The 19,668-nt window shown below is 42.4% G+C and overlaps 2 protein-coding genes across 3 annotated transcripts; both read left to right on the plus strand.

The window, feature by feature from the left end:
* Window positions 1-1,578: 1,578 nt before the first annotated feature.
* zgc:103559 (Allantoinase, mitochondrial) lies at window positions 1,579-7,555 on the plus strand. Of its 2 annotated transcripts, XM_062395071.1 has the most exons (11): window positions 1,580-1,815; window positions 1,933-2,084; window positions 2,765-2,879; window positions 2,982-3,128; window positions 3,226-3,271; window positions 4,458-4,551; window positions 4,650-4,836; window positions 4,927-5,065; window positions 6,866-7,038; window positions 7,105-7,137; window positions 7,222-7,555. In XM_062395071.1, exons 1-11 carry the CDS (start codon window positions 1,666-1,668, stop codon window positions 7,369-7,371), a joined length of 1,386 nt encoding a protein of 461 aa, XP_062251055.1. In that variant the 5' UTR covers window positions 1,580-1,665; the 3' UTR covers window positions 7,372-7,555. The 2 variants fall into 2 exon arrangements, with proteins under 2 accessions (XP_062251054.1, XP_062251055.1); XM_062395070.1 differs by having other exon boundaries at window positions 1,579-1,815; window positions 6,866-7,137.
* Window positions 7,556-11,433: 3,878 nt separating this feature from the next.
* On the plus strand, window positions 11,434-19,442 carry dzip1l (DAZ interacting zinc finger protein 1-like). The gene is given in 14 exon segments (XM_062395928.1): window positions 11,434-12,098; window positions 12,100-12,621; window positions 14,482-14,566; window positions 15,091-15,206; window positions 15,570-15,692; window positions 15,781-15,843; window positions 15,937-16,143; window positions 16,672-16,720; window positions 16,803-16,853; window positions 17,046-17,105; window positions 17,220-17,362; window positions 17,638-17,909; window positions 18,230-18,278; window positions 18,481-19,442. Coding segments are annotated over 14 exon segments (1,977 nt in total). The 5' UTR covers window positions 11,434-11,948; the 3' UTR covers window positions 18,568-19,442.
* Window positions 19,443-19,668: the final 226 nt, after the last annotated feature.

Below are 19,668 nucleotides of genomic sequence, written 5' to 3' on the forward strand. Positions count from 1 at the left end.
CTGACACATGCATGTATTGTACCTGTAAGCCAATATTGTTCATTTTCTACACTGTCTCACTGTAGCCCACTGTGTTGACCTCTCTGTGTCCATACTGTAACTTGCATTCTCATGCTGTCTGTGTCAGTGGATCCAGGAGCATGACAAAGCTAATGTGTTGTACCAGTACATCTTTATTGATGAGGTGGGATTCAACCTGGTGAAGAGGAGGCAACAGGGCAGAAACCAGCGGGCCATCGTTGAGGTCCCTGGCCAGCGTGGTGGGAACATCACACTGTGTGCTGCAATGAATCACCATGGGGTCTTGCACCGTCATGCCCACCTATCGGCTTATAACGCAGCCCGTCTCCTCCTCTTCCTGGATGGCCTGCATGACCTGCTGGTACCACCTGGCCAGATAGATGACCCACAGCGGATCGATCAGTTTGTGGTCTGGAACAATGTGAGCTTCCCCCGGGCAGCTCAAGTGCGTGAGTGGTTCCAGGACCACCCCCATTTCTCCGTTCTATACCTTCCACCTTATTCTCCTTTTCTGAATCCCATTGAGGAATTATTTTCAGCTTGGTGGTGGAAGGTATATGAATGAAAACCAGTGGGACCGGAAAAGCAATTGTGAAAAACTGTAATTTTTGTGAAGGGGGGGGGGTTGGGTTGAGCAGGCCGGTTTACTGTACTGTTCTCTATGTGTACCGAAATAAACCTTTTTATGCTGCATATTTGTGTGCTGCTTTATGTTTGACTATGAAAAAAGTGGACATTTTAGGAAAGGAGAAATGGCTCATTCTCCAGAGTCACTGTCATTCATATGGTGTGTTCCATTTTGATGATTGTGTTTTCAGTTTTGCACCTCAGTGTGCTGTAAATGCTTGGTAGTGTGCAAGCAAATGCTTAGTTGTGTGTACTCAATGAGTGGTATGTGTGTGTCATTTGAAAAAAATGTCTGTGTGTACCAAATGAAAACACGAGTTCCATTTTGTGAACAGGTAAGAGATTTGATGAGTCATCTTGCAAAGGGAGTGTCAGGTTTAGCATTTTGTGTGTGAGCATTTTGCAGTAGACTGCAAGCAGAATGACCTGTAGAAACATGTTAAACACACATACACACAGAGGGAGAGGGAGAGGGAGAGGGAGAGGGAGAGGGAGAGGGAGAGGGGGAGGGAGAGGGAGAGGGAGAGGGGGAGGGGGAGAGAGAGAGAAAGAGAGAGAGAGGGAAAGAGAGAGAGAGGGAGAGGGAGAGGGAGAGGGAGAGGGAGAAAGGGAGAGGGAGAGGGAGAAAGGGAGAGGGAGAGGGAGAGAGAGAGAGAGAGAGAGAGAGAGGGGGAGAGAGAGAGAGAAGAAAGAGAGAGAGAGGGAGAGAGAGAGAAGAAAGAGAGAGAGAGAGAGAGAGAGTGAGAGAGAGGGAGAGGGAGAGGGAGAGGGAGAGAGAGGGAGAGGGAGAAAGGGAGAAAGGGAGAGGGAGAGAGAGAGAGAGAGAGAGAGAGAGAGAGAGAGGGGGGGGGAGAGAGAGAGAGAGGGAGAGAGAGAGGGAGAGAGAGAGAAGAAAAGTCAACAGAGGCTTCAAACTTTGAACTGAACAGTGAGGGGTGTGGGGAGCTGCAGGCCACTCAACTGCTAAGGGTGGGTCACAGAGACAGAGACTTTCAGTCCCAGTCAGTAGAAGCAGACATGGAGCTGGGGTCTACTGTAACTGCTGTGAGGAGCCAGAGGGTCCTGATAGGAGACCATGTCTGTCCTGCTGTTGTCCTCATAAAGGATGGAAGAATTCATCAAATCCTCACCGAAATCAACTCCTCTGCAGATGCTGGATGTGAGGAGGTAAGCTGACTCACACTGATCTCGTTGCAGCATGCTCCTCTTTCTGGAAAGCAATTCTAACCCTAACCCATGTTGGCTGTTAAAAGAGATGGCATCTGTTCTCACCCGTGATTGCAGGTGCTTGACGTCGGCGACAGTGTGGTGATGCCCGGCATTGTGGACAGCCATGTCCATGTGAATGAACCAGGACGCACCTCCTGGGAGGGTTTCTGGACAGCCACCAGGGCTGCTGCAGCTGGAGGGGTGACCACGATTGTAGACATGCCCCTGTAAGTTGGAGACTCCCTCCACATCCTCCTAACATCAATCAGTGCCCATACAAGAACAGTTGACTCCAGGGCAACAGGACTCTCCCCTTTCATCGCAGAGGCTTCATCAGGGATTTTGATGAAGGGTGAAATGTCTAATTGGCCTTCAGTCATTTTTTCTTGGATGATTATGACATAGGTGACTGATAATCCTCACAGCAACCCACTGTTTGACAAGGGAAGGTTATGTTTGAAGTTGAAGACAGCAGGGTACAGATCGTGAAATACAGGTTTTTAAGTATGTTCAGTCAGTAAAACATTTTTTTACACGTGACAGTATAATGTGAATCTAAGAGTAAATTTTTCTGAAATGTTGTCCTTCTTTATATCAAATTTAAAAAGGACATGAACATTAGCAAAGTATATCTTTATTAAGTGTATTAATTTATTATTACTATTTTTATTAATAAAAGTATTTAATGCATCTACTGGTTTCACAGTATTTTTTGTTGCTCTTTAGTGTATTGCTATAGTGTCTCTGGGAAGATGCGCAAAACATATAGCTTCTGAAGACAACATTATTCCTTCATCTGTAAATCTAAGGAAATAGTGAAGCATCGGCAGAGATATTCTTAGAGGGAAACTGAATATGCTTTTAGTTTAAACATTTAGTTTAATTTCTGTTTTTAAACCTCACACAGAAATAGCGTCCCTCCAACCACCACTCTGGATAATTTTCACGAGAAGCTGCGGGAGGCGACAGGGAAGTGTTTTGTGGACATGGCCTTCTGGGGAGGTGTAATTCCTAATAATCAGGTCGGCCATATGCAGTGGAATGGTTTGAACAAAGATGAGCACATTGTCAGCCAGACTGTGCTGAAATAGAACCGAAGACAAACAGCAGTTGTCTCCTTACAGCTTGAACTGCGGCCCATGATCCAAGCTGGAGTAGCTGGCTTCAAATGTTTCCTCATCCATAGTGGTGTGGAGGAGTTTCCCCACGTGACTGACTCGGATCTACACACTGCCCTGAAGCAGCTGCAAGGCACAGGAAGTGTCTTGCTGGTAACCTCCATAACATCGACTATACTTGATGAAAATTGAAAGAATAAAAGGTACAGTGTTTTAACTGAAATATATTCTGCTTTGTCTCCTCCTCCAGTTTCATGCAGAGTTAGATGTTGAGCAAATAATAGAGGAGACAGATGGTAAGAATTATTTCACATATCCTACATATTTTTGCATGAATTATTGCTTGCTAACTCTTTTGATGTATTTTTATTATTTAAACGTGCTTAAATAATGGAAATATGTACAGAAAAATGAAAGGGGGTTGCTGATAAATTGTTGCCGCATTGCAACAATACACAATTTCTACAGAAACATCCTTTCATTGCAATTAAGACTAAAGAAACCAAGCTTATGGTTAGTCAAATGCAGTATTCAATACATATTTGTATTTTCTAATGATATTTGGAATGTATAATAATAATAACATTGTAAAAAGACAGTTACATGAAACTGTAATAGGACGCAGTGACCGCAGTGACTGCAGTTTGGTAACTAGAATGACACTAATGCCCAACAGTCCCATTAAAGTCAATCAAGCTGCACCAAATTTCACACACTCATAGATTTCATTATCCTAAATGTGCCTGTTACGGTGAAAATGTCAAAAACTATACCTTTGTCTGTCAATGTTAAAGAAAATGAAAAGAATCCTGGGTCTGCGCCCTGATCCAGATCCTCACCAAACAGGATTTTCTTGAAAAAAAAAAATCTCTTATGTAATTTCATTCAATGTCATTTATTCTACATCAAAAATATTTTCCAAACAAATTTACATTATATTTTACATTTTTAACCAAATGACCCTCCTTGTAACAGTCATGTATAAGTGTGTGTTACTTTTAATCTAAGGATTATGTTTGGATCAATACCAATACTGGGATGATATTGTCACTGTGACAAATCATAAAAACATTTAAAATTACAACATTTATAACTGATTTGTTTCCACTATTTATTGGTTCAATTCCCACAATATCGGAGAAAACTAATTTATAATCAAATCTGCTGGTAGTTTCCAATGTTGACTGGGAAGGTGATAAACCATCCACATTGTTAGATAGGGTACATTGCAAATGTGTTTTGGTGGTTTTGGTGAACCGACCCTTGAAGACAAAAATCTACAAAACGTAAAAAGTGTGGCTTTACAGTTTTATCCAGGTAAAATAGTCAGAAAATTGGAGTATACCTCAGTCAGATACCTCATTAAGGTATCTGAAATTAAGTTTTATAATAAAGTACCACAGTACGGATACTTCGCTGGTATATTGCCCCGCTCTGGTCACTAACACATACTAACAATATCCCAACCTTTGTCCATACTAGACCCTTGTCAGTACTCCACTTTTCTCCAGTCCAGGCCAGATATCATGGAGATAGAGGCCATTCGCAATGTCACAGAACTCTGCCTGCAGTACCAGTAAGAACACCAGCATGTTGATAAATATCCACAACACAATAGCAGCTCGCTCTGGATAGGATTTGGTTGCGTCCTTCAACTACCTTTCTCTGCTCCAGGGTGCGGTGCCATATTGTTCATTTGTCCTCTGCCAAGTGTCTGAAACTGATCCAGGCGGCGCGGCAGGCCGGGGCCCCGCTGACGGTGGAGACGACCCACCACTACCTCACACTGTGTGCTGAGAACATACCTGCAGGGGCCACTCAGTTCAAGTGCTGTCCTCCCATCAGAGGATCAGAGAACCAGGTAAATGGAACAGGATGCAGAGTAGATGGCAATACGACTACTGTATTTTCCCAAGATTGATTGACTGATAGATCGACTGTGCCCCTTCAGGAGCAGTTATGGTCAGCATTGAAAGCTGGGCAGATTGACATGGTAGTGTCTGATCACTCTCCCTGCACCCCGGATCTTAAGAAACTGGATAGTGGAGACTTCACTCAGGCCTGGGGAGGAATTTCTTCACTGCAGTTTGGTAACTAGAATGACACTAATGCCCAACAGTCCCATTAAAGTCAATCAAGCTGCACCAAATTTCACACACTCATAGATTTCATTATCCAAAATGTGCCTGTTTTTTTGATAACGGTGAAAATGTAACAAACTATACCTTTGTCTGTCAATGTTAAAGAAAATGAAAAGAATCCTGGGTCTGCGCCCTGATCCAGATCCTCACCAAACATTTAGTGGCTTCTTCCCTGATCCATCCTACATTCCTTTCATCAGGTTTCATAACCCAGCCTTTAGTTGTGTGGTCCTGCCTACAAACATAAAAAACAACCAACAAATGGACACGGGTGAAAACATCACCACCTCGGTGGATCTACCTAGAGACTGGTGTCAGACACACTCAATATTTCTTTCCCTGAGGGTGCATTTGAAAAGTTGCAGTTCTAATATGAAGGTTAAATTTAAAACTCAATGCAACGTAACATTAGACTTTCATATATTTCATTGATTTGTTATCGCACCTATTACCCTAAATCTCGACCAAATCTGGTGTGTGCCCAACTTCAAAATGTGTTCAGCGTATCAGACAGTCAGCTCTCTGAAGGTCTCAGTGTGCACTGCAGCATATAGACGAGCCAACAGCACAGCAGAAAAGAGGCGGGTCGTCACTAAGACACTGGGTGCAGGGCGTAAAATGACTGATGCATGCTGATCGGCACCACTAACCACTCAAACATAAAAACATAGTATCTTTTGTCACTCATCAGTGCTTGTTCAATAGCTTACCTGAATCCAATTAAGCATCGATCCATTAAGTAAAGTTTTATGCAGCTAAATTTGTTTTCTTATAATGCTGCTTTTAAAGCTAAATTTATTTTGGATTTTGTAAATTAACATTCTTAACACATCTTTTAACTAGCCCATGATGGATGCAACATCATTATTGCACATTTCCAGTTTAATCAAGCACTCAAAGAGCTTTACATTATTAGTTTATTAGAGTCAATTATTAGAGTCACCATTCATATATGCATGTTTATCCCAAGGACACTTTGGAGTGCAGACTAGAGGTGCCGGGGATCGAATCACAGACTCCTGGTTATTAGACGACCTGCGCTATACCTCAGCAGCTTTGGAGCATTCGTATCCCATGTTCTCTGAATGATTCTTTATGTTTTTCACTCTTAATGAAGAGTGTCATGACACACATTAGTAGTTAGATGAAAGGTGATACTGCTTACTAGGTTATGTTTACAAATTTACACCATCAGGGTAGGTTTATCTGTATACCGATCTCCAGCTTTAGGCTACAAATCTAAAAATGCTCTGGCATCAATGCAAGGTCTGCAGGGATGCTGTCACAGAGCCATGACAGCCATGATAATCACTGTCTGTGGAGCACATCCAGGATTTGTCTCAACTTGACAAATCCTCTATGCTGCTCAGCTGAAGGCGACACAAGTAAACACCCACAAAACAGGACAGCTCTGTGAAGTATTACGGGAATAATATATGCATATTTTAGGGGGGATTACGTGTGCGCTCCTTCCGTCCTGTTTCATAATCCCCCACACTGGGCAAAGTTTGCAGGGAGGTAAACAAGAGCTGTGTGTCGGTGTAGAGGGCAATGGCCATTTATTGTTCTGACACGGTCAGTGGACATGGAATGGAATGCAGATCAGAATAATGACAGTACCTGACATGAATTTACTTGTAAGGGTTAATAAAGGCAGGGGTGGAAAACATTAAGTGAGAACTACATGAAGCTTTTCCTATTGGATTGGTGTTAACACAAGTTGCTCATCACTGTCAACATGTTTACCAGGTTTGCCTCTGTTCTGGAGTTCAGCCAGACAGAGAGGCTTCCAGCTGTGTGATGTGGCGAGGCTTCTCAGCCACAGAACAGCCCAGCTGTGCAGTCTTGACAGCCAGAAAGGCAGATTGAGCCCCGGCTATGATGCCGACTTGGTTATATGGGACCCAGAAAGAGAATTTGAGGTAAGAATGAGTCCTTATCCTAAACATACGAATCAGCTTTGTTTCATCGTCTGTTGTACTTCACAGGTTCAAGAAGCAGGTATTCACCATAAAAACAAGGTTAGTAAAAACACTAGGACGCATTTAATGAACAGTACGAAGGAGTGAGCGCAGATTGTTGACGGGTTGATGGTGTTTGTACAGACAACTCCTTACCTTGGTACCACACTGCATGGAGTGGTGTGTGCGACTATCCTCAGAGGACGGCTGGTGTACAAAGAAGGCTCCTTCTGCCCCGAGCCTCTGGGCAAACACCTCCTCATCCCTCAGAGGGAAACTCAAACGCAGCTCTGAAGCATTCAAATGACTCTCACAGACTTTCAATTGAAAAAGAACCTGGAACAACTGCTTGTTTGATGGATTGTTGAAGACATGATTGTAACCAGTAATACTGTCAGAGTCAGACTGTATATTAAAATGTCAGCATTTTCCATCTGAACAAAGTTACTAAAACATCAGTAAATTCAAAGAAAGACTATTTTGACTGAACTCATCCTTTCAACATGTTTGTCTTATTGTTTTATTCATGTCCTGAGAGTGTATGTTTAGGGCATGTGGATCAAACTGAATTAAACATATTGGAGCTGGGGGGAAAAATGCATCCACAAATCTATCTATTTTGTCTTCTATTATTTCTCACCCCCCAGCATTCACACTTTATATATCCCAATCAGGCAGTACTACTTAGGGCCCTTGAGGGCTTTAACATGCTCAAATTCTTACCAAAATTTGCAGAAAGTTAGAAAGTGGTGAAAATGTACATATTCTGGAGGAGTCTTCCATTGGCGTCGAAAAATGGCTCAACGGTGCCCCCCGAGACCCCCGGAATGTGTATCATGACCAGACAAACCAAAAAGTCTGAAGGTGCAATTGGAAAAACGCAACAAGAAGCCTGCTATTTTGCATTTAGTGGCCATTTTCGCCATTATTCCACATTTTTACTTTAAGGTACTTGTACCAGGGCTTACATTTAAGGTTGCTTTTTAGTCCCAAAGATTCATAATGGGTCAATCAACAAATAATGTATGTTTTCAGTAATGGTTTGGATTATTTCTAATAATCATTGAATGATTTTTTATTATTATTACAGTTGAAACAACAGCACCTGAGAAATTATTGACCTAAAGTTCTAAAATCTCTCTAATTCTTCCAACAGAGTTAAGAATAATTCTATTACATTGAAGCCTTTTGACTTTAAGCAGTTATGAGTTTTCACATAGTATTATTGTATAAAAGGGTAATTGTAAAATCCAATGTATTGTTTTCACAAGTTTTCATGTTATTTTGCTCCCTAGTCCACTACCTTCTATCTTGTTCTATTCTATAATGCTCTAAACCAGTGGTTCTCAACCTTTTTTCAGTGACGTACCCCCTTCGAAGAAAAAATTCTGCCGAGTACCCCCTAACCAGCGCAAAGCATTTTTGGTTGAAAGAAAGATGTAGTGTGATTTATTAAGCCTTGTAACTAGACACATTCAAATTTAAAACTCCATCAATGTCCATAACATTGCTCATTTGTAGTGGTCTCTCTTGAACTATTACGAAATAAAAAGATATAAAATAACTAAAGACTTTTATTATCTCAATATAAATAAAGATTTGTGCACCTCAAAATAATTATCAACTTAAAGTGACCTCTTTTGGGATCATAATAAAGATATGTTCTCAAACTGAACTCATGAACTTAATTATAGCTAAACACTTCTTCCCAAAAAATAAATCATTAACTTGGTTTTAAATAAAAGATTAGCTCAAACCATATTTTTTTAATATTCATCATCTTAAAATATCTTCTTTAAGGATCGAAAAGAATACTGACAGGTAGCATGTTTCCGTTTGCTTTGGGGAGGCTTTTCGCATCGTGTCTTGAGATGACCTGAATTCAGAAAGTTTCCTCTTAAAAAACTCAGGTGGCTTAGCAACATGACTTTCATGTTTTGTCTGGAGATACCGCTGAAGATGTGGTGGCTTAATGCCACTGCTGGCTAATCTCTCCCAACAGAAAAAACATAAAGTGTAAATAACCCAATCTATGTTATTGTTAATATTATTGAAGTGTCTTTCTGTTATTTTATTGTGACATATTTGCTCGCTTTAGGGTCATACAATTTCATTTCCGCTTTTGTATTACATGCTTTTATTTTGAAAGGGTACCGGTAGAGACGCGGACTTATTGTTATGAATCATTAACTTCACAACGGAAAACTTTTCCTTTTTAGCGCCCCTCCGAAGAGGCACTAGCTCTCACGGTGTTGTTTAGGGAAGGCTCTCTGCTCTGGTTTCGCCATCTTTGGTACTTGTCCCTCCATGTTTCAGCAGCATTGCTGCTGCATTTCAACTCGCCTCCATTGTTGAAGATTTCAAGGCAGGTGATGACAGGTGATGACAGGTGGCGTGTGCCAGGTTGGGTCAAACCATCGGTATGGGGGAGACTCTGTTTTTTTAGGATAATTAAATTGAAAAGCCTACTGAATATAAAATTTAGTTCATGAACTTACACTTATATTTTATTGAATATTTGTTAAATAACAATTTTTCAAGGATTTTTGAATGGATGCTAATTTTAAATATATTTAAAAAAAATCTCAAGTACCCCCTGAAGTACCTTCAAGTACCCCCAGGGGTAGGCGTACCCCCATTTGAGAATAACTGCTCTAAACTATCCTATTCTATCTTGTTCTATTCTATAATACTCTACTTTCTATCTGGTTCTATTCTATAATACTCTATTCTATCCTATTCTATCTTGTTCTATTCTATAATGCTCTAAACTATCCTATTCTATCTTGTTCTATTCTATAATACTCTCTATTCTATCCTATTCTATCTTGTTCTATTCTGTAATGCTTTAAACTATCCTATTCCATCTTGTTCTATTCTATAATACTCTATTGGTTTTGTATTGGGTTTTGCATTTATATAGCGCTTTTCTAGTCTTGATGACCACTCAAAGCGCCTAACAGTACAGTTTTACATTCACCCATTCACACACACATTCATACATTCTATTCGCAGCACTCTGTTATTCTATGGGGGGGCCATTCAGGTTTCAGCATCTTGCCCAAGGACACTTCGGCATGCAGATGGGTCAGACTGGGGATCGAGCAGCCGACCTTCAGGTTGGAGGACGACCTACCCCTCAGCCACTAATCTATCACATTCTATCTTGTTCTATTCTATAATGCTCTAAACTATCCTATTCTATCTTGTTCTATCCTATAATGCTCTAATCTATTCTATTCTAGAAACCTCAAAATAAAAAGGATCTAATTCACCAGCTTCACATCTTCAGGAAAAGATTTCATGATTGTTGATATCGTTGCAGTGAATGAATTTCCTCATTCCGTATTTCAGGTATTCAGCAATTCACTTGTTTTTGTACGGAAGCGTATTGCATTCACTTAAAAAAAAAAAAAAAAACCTCAGTTTTCGAACAAATTTTTTTTGCCATGCTTTTATTTTGAAAGTGACGTATAGCATCGCTTAAACGGTCAGACTCTCCTTCTGTATGAATAACAGTGAACTACAAAAGACTAATGAAGCCGAGCAGTTAGTTATCTTATACTGTCAGGAGGCCTCAGCCGAGAAAGGACACGAGAGATGGTTATTGAATCGGGACATCACACCCATTTATTTTCCTTCACACTTTTCTCTAAGATAGAACCCCTTTCTCTTAGAACCCCTTTCAAAACAAGAGTCCCACCCACCAACCTGCTTATAACAGGAACTAAGATTAAGATGCATGTATATGTCCCAAACACATGCACAGACATGCAATGGCACACTCATGAATCAAAATTACTCTCTCTGTCATCAATTCCTCCCAAATGTGTTTTGATATCTGACGGGGCATTTATTTGAGTTCTTGTGAAAATTTCGCCCCGACATGCTTCATGGCTCGTCATTTTTATCCTTCTTAGTTTTAGTCTAGTTTTAGTCGACTAAAACGAATTACATTTTAGTCTAGTTTTAGTCACATTTAATAGCCACATTAAACATAAAAACATATAGCTGGAGCCTAATAGTTCAAAAATATATACTTAATTTTAAATGTGAAAACAAAAAGGGAGAGCAGGTCAGACTGGAGGCGGACACAGAAACTGCAGCTCGGTAGAAACCAACTGCAGCTTCTGCTCTGATCAAGAAGCTGAGGCGCTGATCTCTGATCAGGTGAGACCAGAGAAACTCTATGTTTTCACTGTTTCCATAGTTAAGAAGCAGTCAGTCACTGAGAGGCTTCTTCATGTGTACTAGCTCTGATCTTGTGTCTCTGAGCGAGTGAGCGGGGCGGGGGGCGGAGCCTCGGGACTGGTGCGCTATCTGGGAGAGCACAGACACACACACACACACAGACACACTCACCCGCTCCTGATACTTTATGACGGCCTGATACGATGATGTTAAAAAAATTATTGTGACTTAGTCAACCACCAACATTCTCGTCTCGTCTCTCGTCAACGAAAGTTAAAAATAGATTTAGTCATAGTTTTTATTTTCAAAGTTTCGTTTTCGTTACGTCTTCGTCTCGTCGTCATGGAAAAAGGGTCGTTAACGAATAGTTTTCGTCAACGAAATTAACACTAACAACTTTTTGAAACTAACACTTTAGTAGCACTTAAATGGCACTTACTTATAGCACTTTGTAGTTTTGCTTTATTTGAAGAAATTGTACTTTCTTGATTCTTGTCGTCCTTGGTATGTACCCTCAGGTTTGAATGCACTTATTGTAAGTCGCTTTGGATAAAAGCGTCAGCTAAATGAAATGTAATGTAATGTAATGTAATAAATAATTTTGGCAATGGGTGCCCTTTTTTGGGGGGTTGAGCATCTACCCCCCAAAATGTCTGTGCACGTGCCTGGAACCCGTATTAATGTCCTGCCAGTCCATGCCTTTAATAATCGTCTATGTCATCAGAGGCTCCTTTGATGAAAAATATGACATGTTATCGTCTCTCTCGTTGCTGCAGCCATTTCACAATGGCATATTTTACCCCTACACCATTGACACCCAAGGGACCCACCTCATCAGCGTGGATCCAATCCCACCTGAACTGCCCACTCAGCCACTACCCTGTACCCACAGCGGGGACGATTCCTTCCAGTGGCACCTCCACTGTCCCCCCCTTCAAATTCCGCCGTCGCGGGGAGACGGTTGACTGGCGGCAGATCAACAGGGTGGACATAAACCTGGTGAAAAGCCAACTCGATATAGACACTCTCCAGGATCACATCATGGAAGTGACGTTCTGCAACCTGGATGAGGAGCGGTGCCAGGAGTGCCGGAACCCTGTGGACCCGGGTCTCCTCAAGCTCCTGCAGCTGACGCAGCTCTCCGTGGAGTGGCTGCTCCACTGCCAGGAAGTCTTCAGCCTCAGCCAGCGTGCGGCGGAGGAGAGGCTGGAGGCGGCGCGCAAGGAGCAGAAGCAGCTGCTTGAGCAGCAGAGCCAGCAGGAAGAGAAGGTGAAGGCTCTGAAAGAAGAACTCGTGCTGAAGGGGAAGGTCGTGAGCGACCTGCAGTCCAAGCTGCTCCTCTGTAGCCACAAGGTACTGCTGACACAGTGATATTGGTCACCACTGGCATTTCACACATAGATAGATAGATTGATAGATTACTTTATTCATCCCCGAAGGGAAATTAAGTCGTCATAGCAGCCGGTATATTTGAATACAATTAAATACAATACAATACAATAAAATAAAAAATAAATATATATATATTCAGGTAGAAGAGTAAAAACAGAAACACAAGATAAATAGGTAGATAAGGTGCAGTGGCAAGATGATGGTAATAGTACTGATGATATGATGGTAATGTTATTGTTAGACAGCACACAAAAATAGCACAGTACATGTAGTATACAACACAATATACATTCATACATGATAGTAACCATACCAATACAACAGCATTACACAATAACCATGGCAGCAACAGCATATACAACAACAACAGCAAACACAACAATAACAACATGTACACATGTACAAACACATGCACATCGACCCACATATACAAAGAACACACAAAGAGTACGACACAATATGACATGATACACAGCAGAGGTACAAATACAAGTATTTGACCACACAACAGACAATTGCACCATGAGTTCAAGAACATGTAGACAGAGCTTGCAAAAGACAATACCGCTGCCCAAAATGATATACAATATCAATATGGTTTATATTAACACATATCAAGTATGATATGAAGTAAGTGTTCCAGTATATGGAGCGGAGTGTTGTACAGAGTACACAGTGCAAGGAGACAGGTATGTTTAGTGCAGTTCTGTGATGGTGGCTCTGACAGAGGTAGAGGAGTTGTACAGTCTTATTGCGGTTGGGAGGAACGATTTCCTGTATCGTTCCTTAGAGCAGCGGGGTTGAATGAGTCTGTGGCTGAAGCTGCTCCTTAGCTTGTCCAGTGTTATGTGGAGGGGGTGAGAGGGATTGTCCATGATTGCCAGCAGTTTTGCCACCATCCTGTCCTCCACCACCTCCTCCAGGGTGACAAGCTTAGCGCCAACCACAGACTCTGCTTTCCTGATGAGTTTTCTCAGTCTGCGTCTCCATCAGCCCCGCACCTCCCCTCACTCCTCATCCTCAGGGACCCCCGCTCCTTGATTGATCCCAAGATGTATTCACAGCTCCGGCTTTGTGCTTTTCAGAGCAGGGTTCGGAGAGCAAAGGGGAAACCGACGAAGGCTTTTATCAGAGCTGGACCAAACGTTAGCCTCGAACCGATTACGATGCCTACTATGAAACCCTAGGTTCTAATAAGCTTGTTTTCGGACAGAAAGAATAGGATTTAGAGCCCGAGAGCAGATGGTGGTTATTAGTTATATTAACTCAAGAGCATTCATTATGGTGACTGGCTCCCACCCTCATATATATAAGTGTCCTTGTCCAGCATTTTGTCCTTCCTCTCGGCTGCCGAAGACATTTCTATATCTGCTTGTTAATGTTGTGGAGGTAGGCAGTGTTGCGCTGTTGCCATTAGGTTATTTATAGCACAAATCAAACCTGGCCAAGCGGTTGCCAGGGCAACAGATACAATGTGTCATGACAGCTTGTGGTTGCTAGGTGAGCGCTACCAGCTCAGCTAACAGAGGTGGCTCAATAATTGTTAGAGAGGGTTTGTGTTTGGCATTGGTTGTCCACACGTCTACAAGGCAAACTCTACAAGTTGCTTTCTTCCACGTCTCTGTTGCACCAAAGCAGACGTGTGATTGTGTCTCACTCACAACTCGCCAGTTTTGACAAGGCAACCTGTAATAAACCCAAACAAACCCAAGACACTCATCAGATTCAGACCAAAGCCTGTACTACACTGACCTGTTGCCTCAGTAATTGGAGTTGCCTTATACAATGTAATCAATCATGTTTTCTCTTTCTTTCTTTCAGTGTCAAATTTGTAAGAAAGGCTTCTTCACGCCACAATTCCTCAAGAGCCACATGGAGCGCCGTCATCCTGAAGACCACGAGAGCCGTAAGTCCACCTGGCAAAAAGAGAGAGAGAGAGAGAGAGAGAGAGAGAGAGAGAGAGAGAGAGAGAGAGAGAGAGAGAGAAAGGGGGGTACATAAGTAAAGTGAGATACACGTAATGTTGCGTCTTCTACCTCAACATGAGGAGGTAGAAAATTGAGCCCTTGGCTTTCTGCTTCTAAAAGACTGAATGTTGTAGCTGTTATGGTTTTTGTTTTGGATTGATTTGAGCACCATCATGTAAACAACAATCCCTTGTGGGCAGGTGAGGGAAATTCTCTTGGTGCCCCCACCTGTTGTTGCTACGTTTTCCACTGCATGTAGCGTAATGATGTGATCATGAGCGTAATGAGGTAAAAGACCTCTTCGCTTTCTGGTGCAACAATAATGAAAGTTTTAGCTGTTAAAGTTCTTATTTAAGATGGATTTGAACAGGATCAAGCAACAACGACCGCCCCTGGCCACTGAGGGGCGACCCCGCGGGACGCCAGTTTGAAAAAGGGATATGACTCTTATTCTTTCCTCCAGAGCTGCTGTCGGATAGTGAGAAGAAAGCCAAGATTGATATTCTCAAGATGGAGATCAGTGGCTTGAGGGAGCTGAACGTTCAGCTGCAGCAGAACCTGGATCTCAAAACAGCTCAGGTAAGAAAAGCAGAACATCAGAGAACCTTGTACGAACAGATTTGGTTTTATGTGGTATTAACGAGCGATTAAGAAAAACCTGATGTATTCATTTACTTTCTCTGATTTTAAATTTTCAAGCACAATTCATGTGAACGCTTTCTGCTGTTATTCAAATTAAGTGAATAACTTTGCATGTAAGTTGAAGCTGCTTGTCGACTCCTGGCAAAAATGCACAGAGATATGGTTACAAACTGATTTGAAGTGAGGTTGATCATATTTTGAAAAAATGATTTGGGGAAATAGTTCTCTCTGTAAACTTGTTGAAGCTTCCACTCTTATAACAGGCACTTGTGATTTCACTGTTTTTTTGTGTAATTGCAGGAGAAGCGACTTGAGAGTGAGCGAGACCATTATAAAGCTGAGGAGATGGCTCGCTTAGATAGAGTCCTAGCCGACTCTGCTGACTCAAAGGAACAAATCCTCCTAAATCAGCTGAAGAAGCAGGTAAGTGGCGCAGGGAGCTGATATTTTACAACCTAGAAATGAGTGAAGTGATGTGATAACACCAAATGCTCGAAAAATTTCTCTCCAGGATGAAATGTGGGAATCCATGCTGCAACAAAAGAATGAACACCACGAGTCCTCAAAGAATAAGGTGAGTTTCGGTCATAATTGGCGCATGGGAAATATTAAACAAGCAGTCTCAGAACTGCCCTGTTGTAAAACACATCCTCTTCATGTTCTCCAGCTGCTGGACGAGCTGAGCAGAGTTCAGTCATCTGTGTCTGCAGAGCAGGAGCGAAGCCAGCAGCTAAAGCAGGAAATGGAGCAGTTAAAGCAGGAAATGGAACGGAGGCTGCAGGAGATGCAGCTAACCATTGAGGCTCAGAGGGAGCAGGAAATGGAACGGAGGCTGCAGGAGATGCAGCAAACCATTGAGGCTCAGAGGGAGCAGGTTAATAACACACACTCTCACTCTCAGTCATCGCCGCCCTGTGTGATCATGTCGGGAGAGGAAGTGAGGCGGAGATTCAGGCCTTGTTCAAGATTTCCTGTATTTGCTACACTGGCTCAGATTGAGTTGCACTGATGTGATGCTACTGTACTTTTGACTGAAGCCACAGTTCAATGCTGTTCTTGGAATATTTCCCCATTTTTAGACAGAGACCTGATCATGTCTGACATGTATTTCATGTTGTGCACAAGTGTTCTAAGCGCGTAAAGAAAAGCTCTTGTCTTGTAGAGACAGTCATAAACAATCTGACCTGATATGGATTTTTTTGATCTGCCCAATAACAATACATAAAGACATAAAGAATGAATTCTGCTGAGAAGTAAACGACCAAGTCTCTTGCTGTCACTGCAACTTTTTAGAGAATTTCCCCAAACGCTCTTGTTTAATTTCATGAAAATCTCAAAGATTGTTTATCTATTTCATGCATGATCATAAGGTATAAGTTGTGATGATTTGTTCCACTTGCAGATAATAAATATTTGCTCAAAAGCACCCACCAAAGAAGTGGAAGAACCAGGTATGGATCCATCTCACATGTCTTCTTCAGAACAGAAACTGCTCATATGATCCTAATGCATTCATCTCATTGTGTTTTCCAGTGGTGGTCAGCCCCCCAGCACCAGAGCCCAAACCAACGAGGGTTGTTCTTGGTGAGTAAATCCTAAAACTAAAATGAGAACATTAAAACTTGGTCACACCCAGACAGGCTGAGCATGTGCTTCCCTGCATGATGGATTTAATGCAGTTTAACAGCTGTACTGCTACCACATCCCTGACCCCTCTCTGTTAACGCCTGTTTTATCTGACTCCCCCCCACTGACCTCACCTGCCCGGCCAATTAGAGGAGCCAGTCTTTGCTCTTAACCTGGAGCCTATACAGGAGCTGTCACAAGAGGAGACAGGTAAAATAGAAAATGCCTGCTCATTTTATTTTATTTTGTTTTAGAATTTACTGTGTGACGCCCAACATGTGTGATTGTCAACACAAGACTGACCGAGTGAGGTTTCTTTTACAGACTTGAGCAGCGCCTCTGAGCCGGAACAGAGTCCGAGCATGACGGCCAATGCTCTGAAGATGAACCCCAGCAACGAGATGGAGATAAGACGAGAGCTCGAGGGGTCCGTCTCAAAGAGGCTTGAGGACCTGGGGGTCAAGCCCGTATGTTTTCACTATTAACGCCTCCTCTCTCCACACAGTTTTGTTGTCGTGTCCGCGCTTCTGTTTCATATACGGACTACACCCTATGAGTATCAGAATAAAGTCACAGTATAGGAGAAAAAAATAGTTATTTAATGAGAAAGAGTAGCCTCTTTTCCTCACTTCCGGTTGACTTGCATACGGACACAGGGATGCGTGGAAATGATCTATGAAAAGACATATAAGCTATGAAGAAACTCTTTCTTTTAGACCTTCTTCCTTCTGCTTCTTCTCAGAATCAAAGTGGTGTGAAGAAAAGGGATTTCACTTCCATCATGGCCAAAGTGACTTCAGAGCCGAACCTAGTTGCAAAGGGGATGCCAGGATACTGGTACCGTCGGGAGGAGATCGCCCGCCGCTTGGACGATAGGCTGAGCGAGACAATGGCGACAGAAGCTCCTCCAGGCGGGCAGTCCAACACTCCCCAGCCAGAGCCGAGGGCCGAGAGCACCACCCAACCCAAGACTACGCCCAACGGCCAGGCTGCTCCGAGGACCTGCAATCTCATGTAAAAATACAAAACACACTGTGTTACTTAGAGATTGTCTAGTCTACTCGACCACCGTCACTCATACATCCCACTCTCATGGCAATTTGGGCTTCAGTGTCCGGCCTGAGGAGGAATTTAACCACTGGATGAATCAATTCTAGTAGGTTTGAGGAACACTTACAAACAAACTACTTTTCCCATCATGCATTTCACCAAGTATTTCAGTGTATCACAATGTACCTACACAATCAGTCACATGTCTTGAAAATTATAACGTCAAAAGTGTTTAAAATGGAATGATGGTGGTTTTAAAACACAATGTTTCTGTTCAAATGCAGGGAAACAGGGAAGAGAATGATGAAGTGGATCAGAGAAACTTTAAGAAAGGTTCGTGCTTAGTTTCCTGAACTACAAACTCACACCATACGAGAAAAGATATGATTCTCTTCATCCATGAAACTTCATTTGATAGCAGTGAAAATTTTGTTTTAAATGATTTACATGTCGATGTTAGTCACAGAAGTTGTGTTGTTTATATTCAAGGAGTCAACAAGTTCTTAAATATGATGCCCCGCTGTTTTTTTTTTAGATACGCAAATCACTGTCCTGGCCAAAGAGGTGGAGCAGAAGTTTTAAGAAAGAACAGGAAAGAGACCAGCAGGAGGCGTCATCATGAGAGAGAGGCGTCCTGTCAGGTAAATTAAAATATCAGCAGAGCGGGGAAAATAACACTACTTAAACTACAAGACTTTATAAAGAATTGACCCTGTTACACATACAAATATATCTATATGTAACTTTATGTGTTTGTGCTTGGACAATCAGTGATACTGACAATGTTCCCTCTTGTATCTAAACACCATTGCGTCTAAACGGCCACTGAGACCCGGCACGTACGCCACGGCCCGGACCCGACGGACCTACATGCTGCCGGCCACGTCCTCCAGACTCACTCAGCCGCCGCTGTTCTACGAGGGCAGTAAGAGCCGAGAGGCCGGAGCCACGGCGTCAAAAGGGGGGCCACCACCTTCAGCAGGGACAGCTTCGTCTGAGTCCCTGAGGAAGTCCTGAGCTCACAGAGGGACCCGAAGGACTTTAAAGGAGCAGTTTGACCTTCTGGGATTTTTCTGACTGGTTTTTTGAAGAGAGACCAGGAGACCAAACCCTCATCAGACCACAAACAGCAGTGATGAGAGCAGGTCTTCAGTCTGTTGGCGTTTGTTATTGTCCCACAGAAGCTGCTTCAGCTCCTCATGCTCAGCTACCAGCTGATACTCACATTCACCAATATAAAAATACGTGAATTTTCCCTGAATGCCAAAGTTTACATATTTAGAAGAAGAAACTGGATGGATCTTTTTGAAATCGTACAAAACGTTAATGTTCTTTGATTTGATGCTTTCCCTCCATGGCTGAGATTTGTGAAGCTGTTGTTACTTTCTTTGTGAGCCACATTTTCCTTGTCTCATTATGACTGTAAGCTTTTCTTTGTACAGTCTCTGGTGTCGTTTTGTGTTTATAATGATTAAAACAAAGTTCCTTTAGAACGGGTCCTTCCTTCGTTTCCATTCTCTCAGTGACTGCAAAAAGTGCAGAGGCTCTTCTCACAGGGACGTCCTCACAGGCACCAGTTGGAATAAAAGAAAAACACTGTCTGTGTTGAACCCTGACGAGTCTGAAGCTTGTGGAAAACAACAAGGTGACACTCTGGTGTCAGAAAAGCTCTGAGGTCTCGGTTTGGTTGAAGAAAGACGGAAAGAAAGTGAAGTCAAGAACC

Source organism: Platichthys flesus, chromosome 9 (genome assembly GCF_949316205.1).
Source record: "Platichthys flesus chromosome 9, fPlaFle2.1, whole genome shotgun sequence".
Classification (NCBI taxonomy): domain Eukaryota; kingdom Metazoa; phylum Chordata; class Actinopteri; order Pleuronectiformes; family Pleuronectidae; genus Platichthys; species Platichthys flesus.